The 15,526-nt window shown below is 40.2% G+C and overlaps 1 protein-coding gene across 37 annotated transcripts in view; it reads right to left on the bottom strand.

Annotated features, from left to right (window-relative positions):
- Nucleotides 1-15,526, bottom strand: part of clasp2 (cytoplasmic linker associated protein 2) — a 61,783-nt gene that overhangs the window by 14,827 nt on the left and 31,430 nt on the right. For 4 of the 37 annotated variants that reach the window (XM_032580708.1, XM_032580715.1, XM_032580716.1 and 1 more), the window contains 18 exons: nt 15,377-15,447; nt 15,159-15,218; nt 14,271-14,348; nt 13,950-14,117; nt 12,049-12,089; nt 11,524-11,676; nt 10,122-10,145; nt 9,805-9,822; nt 9,114-9,215; nt 8,890-8,916; nt 7,358-7,384; nt 4,546-4,719; nt 4,336-4,380; nt 3,321-3,428; nt 1,750-1,812; nt 1,078-1,184; nt 918-941; nt 611-766 (listed from right to left, as the gene is read on the bottom strand). In XM_032580708.1, the coding sequence (XP_032436599.1) occupies nt 611-766; nt 918-941; nt 1,078-1,184; nt 1,750-1,812; nt 3,321-3,428; nt 4,336-4,380; nt 4,546-4,719; nt 7,358-7,384; nt 8,890-8,916; nt 9,114-9,215; nt 9,805-9,822; nt 10,122-10,145; nt 11,524-11,676; nt 12,049-12,089; nt 13,950-14,117; nt 14,271-14,348; nt 15,159-15,218; nt 15,377-15,447 (1,446 nt within the window). The remainder of the gene's footprint in view (nt 1-610; nt 767-917; nt 942-1,077; nt 1,185-1,749; nt 1,813-3,320; nt 3,429-4,335; nt 4,381-4,545; nt 4,720-7,357; nt 7,385-8,889; nt 8,917-9,113; nt 9,216-9,804; nt 9,823-10,121; nt 10,146-11,523; nt 11,677-12,048; nt 12,090-13,949; nt 14,118-14,270; nt 14,349-15,158; nt 15,219-15,376; nt 15,448-15,526) is intronic. The other 33 variants (XM_032580711.1, XM_032580720.1, XM_032580721.1 and 30 more) reach the window with 21 other exon arrangements.

Below are 15,526 nucleotides of genomic sequence, written 5' to 3'. Positions count from 1 at the left end.
ATTTGAAATTTTTTTGCTTTAGACTTTCTTTAATCCAAAATTCAACTTCCTACCTTTGTTTTTAATTAAAAAATACATACATGACAGAAAACATCTTAATATTTTTTTCTCATTTCAATCATTCCTTCTGTATGTAGACCTGAATACAAAGTTTATCGCTTGTCAAAAAAGACGGTACTTTTTAGGTGGGCTAAAATCACTCTGAACTATGGAAACCGATGGACAGAATTGGTGAAAAGAAATCCAGATTTTACAAAAAATGTAATATAAAAAAAAAATTGATTATTGTTCAGCCCTACAGTGTATTTGTTTTGTAAAAAATACACTGTATCCAAAAAGGTAACCTTAAAATGTTTCCCATTAGCAATGTAACAACCTCAAATTGCTGCCGCCACCACCAAGTTCCACAACGCAAATGGTTTATTAAGGATTTTATGTTAGTTTTCCACCATGCTGTTTGTGCAGAACAAAGTTTAGTTTTGGTTTTATGTGACCAGAGTGACTTTCACACATTAGCTGAGTCTCCTACTTGACTTGCAGCAAATTGAAAACAAAAATCACGCAAATCTTTGTGATGTCTGTCAAATTAAGTATTTCCCTCGGTGTCTACCTCAGCCACGTCTTCAGTTTGCCTCATGTAGGTGGGGATGACCCCTCCGTTCCTCGAGCTGTAGGATCTCTCCGAACAGACGCTGGATGCGTCGCTGTTGGGTTCGTCGTCAGAATACATGCTGTAGTTCTCGTACCGTCGCCGTGCCGGCTTCTTCTGCAAGACAGAAAGAACCAGTGAGCGTAAGGGGAGTGGGAGAGGCAGAAAATAAACACGACACATTCTAAAGGAGCACATCTAAGCAACAACAACAACAACAACACACACACACGACACACACAGGTATGATCCAGGAGAGGAACCTGACCTTAGATCTCATGTCTCCCAACAGCTGACAGCATTAAACAGAGGTAGAAGCCGGGATTAGAGAACACGCAGACATGCACCCGAGGAGATGTAAGCTGCACATTCTTTGCAGAGTACTGGAGTGAGTCTCCATGCGAGTTCTCAGAGTTTATTGTACGTACCAGCGCATCTGCGAGGGCCTCCTCTACATCGGAGCCAGTGTTGAGGACCCTCATGGCACTGACCGAAGAAGAAAGACGACTGGACTGGCTGATGCCAAAACCCGATCCTGTGGGCCGAGACAGTCGCAAAGAGAGGGAGGAGGGAAAATATGGAAAACCAAGCTGTTAATAAACCTTCAGGATAAAAGGAAAACGCTCTCTGTCCTCCATTCAGCCGGATCCACAGATGATCCTCTTCCTCACCAACATTCACACAACATCACATCCCGATTGTCAACCCTGGAAGTTAATGTGATGACTTGTTAGACGACACTGAACTTGCCACTGGTGGAAGAAAGGATGGCTTAAGAACACAAAGAGAGCATGTTGGCAATCCTGCAGAGAAGGGTCGAAGCTAAATTAAGAAAACAAATGGATAAAAAAACGAAAAACACAGAAAAATAGTTATCAACTGGCAACTGAACGGGCGGAAGCATGCGATTCCACTGGAGGGGGTTCAACATCCTAGAGCAGAACGTTAAAAACCAAATTAAAACAATGATCGATGAGGCACGAACAAGCAGGACAAGATGGGTGGCGCTGAAAAGGACATCAAAGAAAAACGGCGAGAGAAGTTTGGCCAAGAAGGTGGGGTGGATGGAGGGCAAAGAAATAGATGTACTCAGCCTTCACCTGCAGCCCCAAAAGCATCAGGTGTGTGGAGCGCTCCAGTGGAGCGGGAGTAGCTCCGAGTTGCTGCAACCAAGATTAAAACACACACACAGAGTTTAACAGCCGCTCACGCAAACACAAGAATCACACGCAGGAATGTGACAGTGAGGGCAACGTGTGAACACAGAAAGAAAGTCAGCTAAAGAGCAACACTTACTGCAGCAGGCTCAGAGCAATGATTTATACTATAGTTATTCAATATGCCTCAACTGTTTCATAGTATGAATGTATTTGATTTAGATATAAGATTTTATATGGAACACCAACAAAAAGTAGCTTAAAAAATAAGAAAAGTCTGAAAAAGTGTGTTGTGCATATGTCTTCAGCCAGTTGTCGGATAAGAAGTCATCTGATTTCCACATAAGAGTCATCCTGTAAATATTTTAATCTCAGTATAAATCCAGCTGCTCTGTGGAGGCGTCGGAGATTTTATAGAGAACATTAGTAAATAAACAGCAGAATGTGGTGAAATTTAAAGCAAGTTGGGTTATGAAACAAAATCCCAAGTTTTGACCGTCTCTCAGAGCTCTGTTCAGTTCACCATCTCAAACTGGGAAGATTTTGAGAGGGAGTACCAAGACATAGCAAGGAGAGCATTAATGAGAGAAGCAGCCAAGAGGCCCATAGTAATTCTGGAGGAGCTGCAGAGATCTGCAGCTCAGGTGGGAGGATCTGTTGAGGACTATTTAGTAGATAGAGCTACACAATGTGACAACACATTGTCCTGAGAGGCTGCAAAATACCTGGGAGGTTTATCTTCCAGTCTGATAATCTACGAGGAGCTGAGTCCAAATACATGCCACACTTTTCAGATATTATTAGTAAAAATGTTAAAAGCTAGTTTTTTCCACTTCTTAGTCATTCCAGCATTTTTTGTTGGTCTGTCACGTAAAACCCCAATAAAATGCACTGAGGGTTTAGAGGTGGGTAATGTGAACTTCCAAGTTTTATCACAATATTTTATGGTACTATTACAATAAGTGACACTAAAAAAAATATATTTTTATTTCTTTTATGTGTCTACATGGCTTTGGCTGCATGACACAGCACAAACACAAATATTACTCTTGAAAAACAAACCATTTAGGACACCAGTCACAAGGAAGTGTGATTTGTATCACTAAAATCCACACACTAATTGCATTTAATCATATATTCTAATTATAGATTGCTAGTGATACACCATTAATGAACAGTGGAGAAAAACAGTACAAATAACCCAGATAATACGGACAGTTCAGGGTTTCTTAAACATTAACTGGAATTTATTGTGGCAACAATAAATCGAAATCTGACGATAAGAGATTTATTGCGATAATACAATTAATGTCCACCTATGGACACCTAATAGACATCTATGTCTATTGAGGGTTTGAATGCAATGTAAAAAAAAAAAAGTTAAAGAGGTGGGAAAATGTGTTGTAATGCGCATATATGCACAGGTTGAAACCTAAAGAACCTAAAGATGACGTCACGTCTGCAGACTCGCTCATCTTAATTCTCCCTGCACTTCGCCTCTTACTGCTACTCACCAAGAGGTGTGAAGGAGCGTACGGGGCTGGTGTCCCGGCTGCTCTCCCTGCTGGCCTCCCTGCTGCAGCCCTGACTCATACTGGGCCGAGGGATACGACTGCCTCGAGCTAACGCCACCCAAACGTACATCGCAGGACAGGAGAGGAGAAAGTGGAAGGAAAGTGGTTGTAAGACAAAACGTACAGTGAAACGGATAACCAGAAGTCAGGAAATCCAAACACAAGATGTGAATAAGAGCAGAATAAGAAGAATGAAGACATGAGACAGAAAAGAGAAAAGGTGACAAACATATCAAACAAGAAAAAAACAATGAGCCAGGCTGACTGGTCCTTAGGAAGCATCTCAACACCAGCAGTCCTAACAGTTTAATACCTTCAAACTGTTAGATATGAAAAATATAATGCAGACCTATTTTCTGTTAATTGAAGACCAATCAGGATAATGTGACTGCTAATGCGTCACATTATCCTGCACACACCAGCCTCATGATGAAACATGGCTGTGGAGGCATCATGCTTTTTCTTAAGCAGGGAAGCTAATGGGAGGATCATGATGAGATGCATCTCTAAGGAGCAAAAAGCCTGCAGAACCCAGCAGCCTGACATTCTCAGAATTTATTCGTTTTCCCTCACTAAACACAGATTAGAAAAAAGAAAAGAGGCATTCAAGGTGAATTTAGCAATTGAAGCAAGTGGGTGAGAGGATGAGCGATGCATGCTCATCTTTACTGTTCTGTTCATCTTCAGCAGCTACTCAGCCATCCCGGGGTAATCACCACCTAACATGATCCTTGTTGCACAGCCACTGCTGATTAGTATGGACAGGAGGAAACATGTCCATCTGAATATGGCCGCCCATCACCACAACAAGCACAGCCATGGAGTTGGACAAATTAGAGAGAGGAGATCTACGAAGCTGAGGCAGGTGAATGGGGCTGGGATGGTGGATTTGAAGGTGATGAAGGAGCAATAGGGGGTGATTGAGGATGAGGAGAGGTCGGAGCTGGAGCCTTACCTCCTCTGCTGGCACCGTTGTAGTTTGAGCTAAGGCTAGAAGGAGCTAGAGGACGGAGGAAGCAACGGGAGGAGGAGAGAAGGAGACGGAAAATCAAGCAGAGTTGGTATTGATAAACAAAGAGTGTTTATTCATCTCCTTCATAAACATGACACAGGAACACCAGAGGTCGTGGGTTTTACGGGCTCAGTCCAGCGGAGTCGTACTCACCGACGGAGAGCCGAGTGGGCGAGGAGTCCCTGGAGCAGCCCTGGCTGCGGGGGATGCGGCTGCGCCTGTGTCCGTCCCCGGTGGCGCCGCCCAGCACCCGGTGAGCCCCAGAACCCATGGTGCTCAACGCCGTGGTGGTCAGCACGCGACCCGGAGAGCCGCTCCGACTGCCGGCTTCAGAGAGGGAGAAAGAGGAGGAGGAGGAGACACAAACAAGGAGAAGAAAGTCAGAGCGCTGTCCGTCCAACAAGAGGAACGTAGTGATGCCGCTAAAGACGACACGACATTTATAGACACTATCGCACTTTCAGTCCTGTGTGCAAAAACATTTAATCACCCTGTGCACCTTTGGCCACTCCAGGTGAAAATGTGCAAAAATCCCTAAAAATAAGTTCTCCTTTTTTTGCAGTTGAAGAATTTGACACTTAAAATTAAAAAAAATTAAGCCCATGTTTAGAAATAAATGTTTTCTAACAGTAGTTCTTGTTGTTACATCCAACAATTTACAGAATTGAAACCATTTTTATTTTTATTTTATTCATTTATTTCATTCATTTGCTGTTTTAAATGAACATGACACATGTTGATATAAACAAAAGTTTCAAATGAGAAAGAGTAGTTGGTTGGAAGAACAAAATCTCATATAGTCTACCCCTTGTCTCAAAAGTGAATTGGCTACACTATAAGCAACTAAGCAACCATCTATATAGATACATCTATAAACACAAAACAGGCAATGTGTATAAAAATAATATTAAGCAAATAAGATATGTTGTCTTTGATACAACACTCTGGGTCAATATTATAACTTGATAGAATATTATATTTTATTATTTTCTTAGAAGTAAAAATTGATCAAATCTCTTTGGTTTCTTTATACAAATTGTTCCACATATTTATTCCATGAACAGAAACCAAACGCTCAATTTGTTTAGTTGTGACTTTGTTTTATTGTTGTTTTTTTAATCTCGGATCTTCTCAAATTATAAACCCCATCTCCTTTACTACATCTTTTCACACTTCACTCCCGAGATAATCAATGTCCAGGAACCTTAAAGTTTTATTTCCTGACTTCCAGGTTTTATAAATATAAAGGCAGCTAGTTTTCAAAATGAGAAAGACAAGAGGACATGCTGTTCAAGTAAAGCAGATGCCCATAACTGCAGTCAGAGCAATAATTCAAATACAGGAACAGGTCGATCTGGAGTGACTCTGACAGTGGGACAGTCAAAGATCCCTCTCTCTGTTTGTGCTTCAATCCAAATAAAATGTTATCAAGGACGACTGAAGACTTTCCTGATGTTTTCAGTGGGAGATTACTGCCGTAGAATCTACATTTATCTTCAGGGTTTGTGTACATCTTTACCACGGGAGCCAATAAATGCACAGAATGCTGTAAAGATGATAGCCAACAACTTAAAATATGCTGTGTGTGCAATTAGATAACACAGCAGTGTTCGGTGTGACTGGAAAGAGGATTCCTGGGGTTGGCATGACGACAACCTACATTAAGTTAATATTGGAATGACACATTAGCACGGATTCATTCATATGGATAAATATATAACAGAGATTGGATAGTTTTTAAATCATGATATCAAATTTAGCTGAACTGTACTCCAAATATCTATTGAAATAGAAGATTTTTAACCATCATCAATACACTAATCTTACAATCTAATGTCCTCTTTCCCCTGGGGATCCTGTCTCCGAGTGCTAAGCCCACACAGTCTTTTACACTGCAAAAACAAAACTTGACCAAGTATTTTTAGTCTAGTTTCAATGGCAAATATCTTAGTTTTGTTTTATTTCAAGTTCAATAACTTACAAGTAACTTTTCAGCACAATATATTAGCTTGTTTTAAGTCAATAATTCCTTATTATTGATAAAAAAAAAGTGCCAATTATAAATGAAATGACTGACCAGAGGAAAAACCATATTATATTATAACTACAAATGGCATTACTGTCATTTTCCTGTTGCATTTCTTAGGAAATTTTACTACCCATATTATGTTTTATAATACGGGGAAAACGCCTTATTCCATTAATTTTTTCATTATTTAGGAACAAGCTCCTATATTCTGCTGAAAAGTTACTTCTACGTTAGTTTTGTCTTATTTCCAATGTACTAAGATATTTTGTGTTTTTGCAGTGTACTCTGGTGATTTGTTCTACCACAATCCTCAGGACAACAGTTGAGGTATGAGATGTGAGTTTGGATTAAAAAGCTCCAGCGCTCTACATTATGCTGGACTACCACAGCTCTTCACGTTTGAACACAGGAATGCAGATCACTCTACCTCTGTGTGACAGATAAAAACTGATCTAAATCCACACACACACACACCGTCAACACTGAGCAACAAGCACCCAACTTAAACATATTAAAGACAAAACTATGCTTATATAAGCTACAAAGTATCACACTGTCTGGTTCTAATCAGGCGCCTTGTTGCAAAAAGTGACCAGTTATGTTTTTACTGCTTCTTTTATTTGCTTATAGTTATTAGACACACAAATATAAGTGAAAATAAAAAAAGCAACTGAATCTTTTGCAAATCCAAACACGAGAAGGTGCAAAAACTCGACGCTCCCAGAGCGAAGCGATTAGGATGAAAACTAAGCATCCGTAATCTGTAACTACAAATCCCAGCATGCCTTGGCCACAGTGCAGGGAGCTTTAAAGTGATCTGTCTAAGTGCAATATGGGTAAAAAGACAGAAGAGAGAAGTCAGGGGAACAAAGGAAACCAGACAGACTAGAATTAGGGAGTGAAGGGAGAAAAAAAACAGTAGCGCTGTAGCCTTACCACCAACAGGGTTAGCAGACTGAGATCCTGAGACATTACGCCCATTGGTTGAAAGAAGGGGGAGAGGGCAGAGGTAAGGAGGAAGGCGAAGGAAAAGCGGGTTAAATCAGATGAGTTATGGGTTAATGCAGAAGCGTCATGGGAGCGAGAAAGCAGAGTCAGATGGGAGCGCATCCTTGTGTTTCAAAGCAACAGTGAAGGTGAAGCTTCGGCATGTTAGTCAAATCAAATTGCTAAAGAGAAAACAAGAGCACAGACGAACTGAACCAGCTGCAGATGGTTGACTGGGAAAAGCAGTGCATGTTTGGTCTACCTGTCACAATGAGGAAATAAAAATCTTTAAAAGAAAAGAAAAAAAACACAGCCTCTCTCTCTCACACACATGGGGAACATCTTTAATAGCCATAAAATGAATCCTGGAATTCAGGGTTTAAAAGTCTGATGAGAAAACCTGAAAGCGGCTCTCTGTCTAAATGTTCAGTGTTCGACTGGTTAACTCAGCTACGCCACACATATCTCTGCGTGATTTGTCCCTTAAAAAGCATTCACGCTGCTTGAACTATTCCATATAATTTATTGTATTGGGATTTTATGTGATTCACCAGAGGTCTGCAACCTTTAAGATCCAAAGAGACAGGTTTTCCCCTCAGTCTTCCTGTATAAAGCAGCTGCAAAATCTACCTGACCCTTCCCAAAATAAAACTCAAGTTTAATCTTACTTGCTAATCAGGGCTAAACAATATCCTGAAAACTTAATTCCATTTAGTGTTGTATTAACAACATTACGTGAGATAAGTAAACAAATACTTAACTAAACAGAGTCAATATCTCTCTACTTTATGTTGTGCAAACATAAAAGCCAAATAGATCCAGCTCCTAGGAAATAAAATCATTTTAATGTTTCCATCTAATCAATATGGTTTTCTTGAAAGGTTTAAATGAGATTTAAAATTAGTCAAAAACGAGTCATTTTTGAAAATAATTTAAAATGATGATGAATAATTTTTAAAAAGCACACTAGATTCAGCCAAAATATAACAATCTGAACATGAAAAATATTCCTATTGTCATTTTCCTGTTGCAATTCTTAGCAGATGTTACTTGAAAGCGTTTTCATTACCTTTAAATATCAAAATATTGGTCAGTTCAAGAACTGACTTTTAAATTTTTTCACTTTTAATTGTGAAACAAAAGCAATTGTGGCCCACATGTACTTTTGACTTGTCAAAAAGTTTGGATACCACTGGTCCATCACTCCTAAATATATTGACGTTTGTGGTTGAAAGTGGACAAAATATGAAAAAAAGAGATATGAATACTTCTGTTGACATTAGCCAAAGCCTTGCTAAGGCTGCGTAAAGCAACATATTCACCAAACCAACCTCAGTGATGAGACACGGCATGCAGGGGGAAATACAAACAATACTCTTTTTAATGAAACACCTTGATCAGAATGAGAGCAGCAGCAGGTGAGCCACCAATCCCACTGTGGGACACAAAGACAAGCACACTCCGACAAACAGATAGGATACCTGGCGTGCAATCGGATTCGTCGGAACCTGAAGGCACAAAAACATTAACATGGAGCTTATCGTTACCGTGACGGCAACAAATTGTGAAACTCCACAATCAAATCCTGAGAAAACAAGAATCCTGGCAAACACCTTACGCACGCACACCCACATGTCTGCGACGCCGAAGGTCAAAGGGAAAAGTATCTTTTGCCCAGAGAGGATGGGGTGGAAAAGTTACTTACGTTGCGACTGGGAGACCATCTTGGTGCGGCTGCGCCCTCGAGAGTCCACCTGGCTCGACACAGTGCTGGCGGTCGACAAGGGCTGCTTGGTACGAACTCGGCCTGCGTGTGAAGGAGGACGACAAACATTGACTTCCTGCCTAAAGCACACCGTCTGCAGCAGAACAAAGCCCAAAAGCAAAGGAGCGCCAGCAGCTGATGGGAAAGCATCTAACACTGAAAGTTGCTCTGTAAACATTCACAATCAGCCAGCTCCAGATGCAAACAGCAGGGATGGTTCAGCGGCAAATAAGAAAATAATCTAAAGCCACCAAATATCGCAAAGTAATTGGAGGATTTAATCAAGCAGGAAGCCTTCGCGCTGTACAATAATCAGTGGATTATTATGATTATAGTACTGATTATTTTCTTTGTTAAAGCAGAAATTTAGTTGATTATTATTATTATTGAATTAATGTCACACTACTCTGTTAGTTTGCAATACTAAATGCTAGAAGAGAAGAACTACAACATTAGCTTGAGCGTTTGTAATTTTTTTAATAATTATTTCAATCATTCTTCAACTATGGAAAATGCAGAAAAGAAAAAAACAACTATATTATATTTCTGCAAATAACTGTTGGGATCTATAACTGGGTTTTCTAGCCTAGAACATTCCCAAACACCAACACAAACCTAACAGGAATCTTACCATTGTCTGATCTGGTCCCTACAGACAGACAAAAAGGGAGCAGGTTGTAAATGCGTGGTTCCACCTTCTATAGTGTATCTCTATCATCACATGACTCAAAACACATCCTGTATGCCCTGACATAAAAATATCTGACTGGAGCAGATATTGAATCAAATGCAAAATGGTTAGATTGCTAGTTTAAGATGAAAATCATATAACTTCCATGTATACAAGATGGACAGCAGGGGGCGCTGTGGTCATAATAGTTTAAATAAGCCGGGATGAAGTGATTAAAGGAGAAAGCAAAGGGATGAAGCAGAGTGAGATGATCTTACCATCCGTTTTATCAGAGGCATCATCTTAAGTAGCAAAAAGAGCCGAAAAGCAGGAAAAGAAATAATAGCAGAAAAATATATAGACACAAACAAAAGAAATAAGGAACAAGAATTGGAAGAAAATTAGGATTTTAAATAAATGGTGTGGAAAGACAAGGAGCCAAAAATGACAAACACAGGAGGCAGAGAAGAGAAAGGCAGATAGAGGAAAAAGAAAGAAGAAAGGAGCACAAAGTGCATTAGTAACATACCATTTGCTCAAAGAATCGTGCAGATGTTGGTTACAACAACAAGCTTCTCTTACGTGACAGAGCGACACAAAGTGCAGCATGAAGAAAAAAAAAAAAACGTTTTCCAAAAGGTTTCCTGTTTTAAAAAATAAAGCTGTGCATTTCTATTTGACTCACTGAAGTTAACATTTTCAAAGAAAGCCTTAAACTCTAATTACAGAAGGCCAATCCCTGTCATCTTTGGACCTTGAGAGACTGAAAAGTATGTCCATTCCTCTTTTCTTAAAGCAGCTCAACCTCTGCCAGATTGGGTGGATGACGACAGAGAAGTGCAGCTTTCAATTTTTCTAACATATTTTGACATGGATTTAGGTATTGACTTTGACTGGGCCATTCTAGCAGTATTATACTACGCTATTCCACTGTAGCTGTGGTTGTATTGAAGTATTTGTATTGTAGGGATGATGTGTTCAAGATAATGTACAATGTCAGTCTTTCGCCACACCGTTATTTTGCCTCACCCAACTGGAAAACTCTTGCGCAGGTTTGCTGCGTCCCCTACATGTCTTGTGGTAAACATGGCCTCCATTTCCAATGATAACTCTTCTTGCCACTTCTCCATTGAGTGAATGATTAACAGTTTATAGATTCTTTCACCTGAACTGTGGATCTCTGCAGCCATTGGTTATACTAGATTAAAGGATGAATCCAAATGCATGCCACACTTCTCAAACACTTTAATTTCCCTTCCATTCCACAGCTGTGTGCTAGTTTGTGTCGGTCCATCACATAAAATCCCAATTAAAAAACCCAAAAAAAACCAGCAGATTGTTGTTGTAACGCAACAAAGTATGAACAAATTCAAAGAGCATGACTATTTCTGCAAAAATACTGCAGGTGTACAAATTGAAACAAAGTACGGAACATGCAGAACATCAACAGATCGACAGGTGGACGGGCAGGTGGGCAGGAGGGAAGAGGAGCAGAAGCGGTTCAAGCACCGAAGAGTGCGAGTCTGTGGCTTCATCCCTGAGAACTGATTTTATCTGAGCATCAACTTATCCCTGCACTGATCTGAGACGACTCCTTAGATGTCTGGCCATCTCGTTTTCTGCTGACCGACGGCCTGCTCTGTTTGATCTGTCGTCTAACTTGCCTGTCAGGGCTCTTACCCAGAGAGGAGTAGGAGCCGGGGGGCAGGCGGTTCGCTCCCCTGGTTTGTCCGACGTGCCGGTATTTAGCAACTGCTGCTGCGTTCACATCCACGTCGCTGCGGGAACGCTGCAGGGAGACTGAGGAAGCCCCGCCCCTTGAACCAGCAGGGACTGATGGGACAGCAGGAGCAGGGCAGGTGTGACGATGGGAAAGAAGGATGGAAGGTGACGGGACATACAGGAAAAAAAAACAAAAAAAAAATAACAACAACATCACAAACACATGCTGGCACTGTACTACACAACACAGAAAACATCCATACACATACACCAACATGTATATGTGTAACAATACAAAAATCACATGAGGTGGTGACTGTTCAGATGATGTAAATGGGAATGATGGGAAAAGATTTTGAAGGAAACATCTGCCTCTCTCCGTGTGTGTGATCTGAACTTCAGATTACGTGTTGAAGGAGGGTGCGGTGTGTGTGTGTGTGTGTGTGTGTTATCGGCCGCTCTGTGTGGGTGCGCTTGACTCACCTCGCCCCGGAGCGGCCGACCACTTGGAAGTCAGAGGACGGCTGATAAAAGAGGGAGAAAACTGGGTCATGACACAAACACTCAGATAACCAACGTAACAACCTGTCAGAGTTCGCATCGCCTCCGAGCAGACGGCGTGAAATCAACTTTTGTTCCCCATCATTCTAAATGAAACTTTAAAATTCTGCAAATTGTTCAGGATATTAAAATATCCTGAACAATATCTGGAGAACCTTCTGAGCATCTAGATTTAGTATATCATCAAAAAGTTACTTTAAGTGGTTTGTAAATGTAAAAAGAAAACCCTACATACGTATTTAATTTACACATTTCTCTTCATTATTATCCCAAACTACACCTATTTAGAGCACATTAGTACAAACTAGAATATTTTATACAATCAATGAAAAATGTTTTTAAACAGGGAAATGCTGTGTTCTGGTCTAAACAAGAAAAGAAATAAAGCTACAAAAGATTACTTTTTTTGTGCCAAATTTAAACATTTTAACAGAAAGTAAAGTGGAAGGATAAAATTCTGGTAAAACATGACTAATAGCAGCCTTTGTGAGATTGTGAAGGAAAAGCAGAATCAACTGTTTGGGGGAGATTCACAAGGTCTAAGCTGCTGCTGGAGTCAATGCCTTAAGAGTCACAACACATGACTGTGTCAGTCTTTGTGTTAAGCAACTTCTGCACCAGTGACAACGTCAGACATTTCTTGTTTGAGCCCAGCATAGAAGGACTAGACAAGCTATATCCAGATGCTGACAACATTTTCCAGCAGGCCTCCGAACCTGACCACACTCCTAAAAGTACTAACAATACTAACAACACCTGTAATGATCATCCCCGTTACTGACTGGCCAGCAAGTTCACCTGACCTTAATCCTATAGACTCTTTATGGGATATTGTCAGAAGGAGGATAGGATCCAACACTGCAGATGTTCTGAAGGCTGACATCAAATCAACCAAGGCTCACAGTCTCCATGATACACCGCACTGAGGCAGTAATTCATGCAAAAGGAGCCCCAACCAAGCATTAAGTGCACTTGCTGTACAGCACATGAATAAACATCTGAGTAAACTGACATTTCTGTGCTAAAAGTCATTTGACTGCTTGACCGTGATAGTTTTATTTTACTGAAAAACTGAATGTGTGGGTTTAATTAGTAAGTATGTCGCAACTATCATAATAAACATGATTATATACAGCTCTGGAAAAAATTAAGAGACCACTTAAAATGATCAGTTACTCTGATTTTACTCTTTAAAGGTAAATGTTTGAGTAACACAAACATTGTTCTTTACTCTATGAACTACTGACATGTCTCCGAAGTTCTTAGCAAAAATGTAACATTTATTTGCAGAAAATGAGAAAAAGATGCAGCGCTTTCAGACCTCAAATAATGCAAAGAAAACAAGTTCATATTAATTTAGAAACAACAATACTAATGTTTTAACTCAGAAATCTTTTGGTGGAATAACTATGAGGTTTCCAGTGGGCTCTTCATTTTTTCCAGAGCTGAATATATAAAACATTTAGTTCTCTAATTGAATTAGTGAGGTAAATAACCTTAAGTCTAAAGTTAAATACTACTGTTGGACAGGAGATGCTCTATGTGGTTTTACAACCACAGGTAGATGATGACAATAATATGTTGTTGTTTTTTTATGTAATGGCATGCCCATTTAAATTCATTCACATATTCACGGGACAGAAAATCTCCCAAGCAGGGAACGGATTAACAGGGAGGCTTTCCATAATGTTGGCTGAAAGATCAGAAATCGGATAAATCCCTTTCCTCCAAAATTACTTTAGTGCAAATGCTCGACTGCGGAGATTCAGCAAACTAAGAGCTCTAAAGTAAGAAACAGACGAGCAGCTCTCAACATTCATTACTTAAGGCTCTCTTGGGAAGAAGATGAGGAGCGGTCGCTCTGGGGAAGAGAGGCCACGCTGCCGGAGCTCTTCAGACAGGACTGCAGCGTCTTCTGGTACGACGACTCCAAGGAGTTGTAAAGAGCGTCGGCTTCACCTGGGAAGTGGTTCCTCAGGCCCCAGTAGGTCCTTTAAGAGACAAAAGTCGGGTGAGGAGGCAGAAAAACACCAAACAACAGAAGAGAGTAAAGAAAAACAGATGGGAAGAGAGAGATAAACAATAGAGAGGCAGAGTGATTGTAATGGAGTTTTCTGGAAAGCCTCTGCATCCGGGTGGCTTACTTCCGGGCCTCCACTCTGGCCTCCGAGTCGGCATCTCGAATTCCCTTTTTGATGCTTTCCACCAAAACTGCAATGTGTCTGGGGCAAAAGAAATGAAAAGCCATAAAAAAACAACAGAAGGAGCGTTAAGTGAGAAACAACATGTCTGCATTTGAAAAAACGTAAATGTAAATCTAGTAGACCTCTTTCTGCATTTCAGACTAAACCGTTCTGATCTAGTCCCCCAAACTGGAAATTGTAGGAACACTGCAGACATAGTTTGCGAGAAAGAATTTGGTATGTTTTTGCATGGTAACAAAAGAATTCATCAAGTTAAATGGTTTTTACAGAAACAAAAAAATCGAATCGTTTCAAACAACTGAATAATTTTCGGGCTTTTTTAAGTTAAATAAGTTCAACGCACTTAAAAAGGTGTGATGAACCTTTTTTAAGTGTCTTGGTCAATAGAGGTGAAATCCATTTACTAATTTTGTTACTTAACAGATCTTATTTAGGTTAATCAGAGAAAAGGGACTGGAAAAATAAATATACACAAAACCATTTTCAGATTTTATTTGCTGAGCAGTTCATCACTGAATTTGTAAATCTGTGCAACTTTTACAGGAAACCACATCACACTGCATCTACCGAGTCATAGAAAAGTCTCAGCAATAGCTCAATGGTTTTGTCACGTTACAGCCATGATGACAGACTTATAGTTGGCACAATTTACAGTTAATATTCCCATTTTTGTTGTTTCATAAGGTACATGACATAAAAGCGCTGGGGAAACATTTCTAGTTGTAAATTTTTAATCACATCATCTGCCAAAATGGTTGCAGAAGAGAACTAAAAGTTCAGTTTGTCCTGCTTTTAAGACATAAACAGTGAACAGTTTAATGTCCTCACTTTTCTAGAGAGTGGGTCTGCCATTCCTGTAGAAGATGATCCAGGAAATCATAACACCGCCTGGAAATTAGACATTTATTTTACTGTCCAATCACAAAAAAAACATCATCATCATTATAACCCTACAGTTGTAGCTCAATTGTGAGGTCATCAGCCCCACGTAAAGCTTTCCTCCTAGCGTACTCTCAGCATCAATGCAACTCATTTGTTTGCTTTACCTTCTTACAGCCACAGACTTGGACGTGCAGTTGCTGGTTATCAGAGGGATGAGGCGCGGGACGTGGGTGTGCTGCAGAAACAAAGGATATGAAATGAAAGATCTGACCTAAATACCAGATACTCTTACGACCAAGCAGGGAAATACTCAC

The sequence above is a fragment of the Xiphophorus hellerii genome, chromosome 13, assembly GCF_003331165.1.
Source record: "Xiphophorus hellerii strain 12219 chromosome 13, Xiphophorus_hellerii-4.1, whole genome shotgun sequence".
NCBI classification, from domain to species: Eukaryota; Metazoa; Chordata; class Actinopteri; order Cyprinodontiformes; family Poeciliidae; genus Xiphophorus; species Xiphophorus hellerii.
The sequence above is the reverse complement of the archived record's forward strand: the minus strand, read 5'-3'. Positions and strand labels throughout refer to the sequence as shown.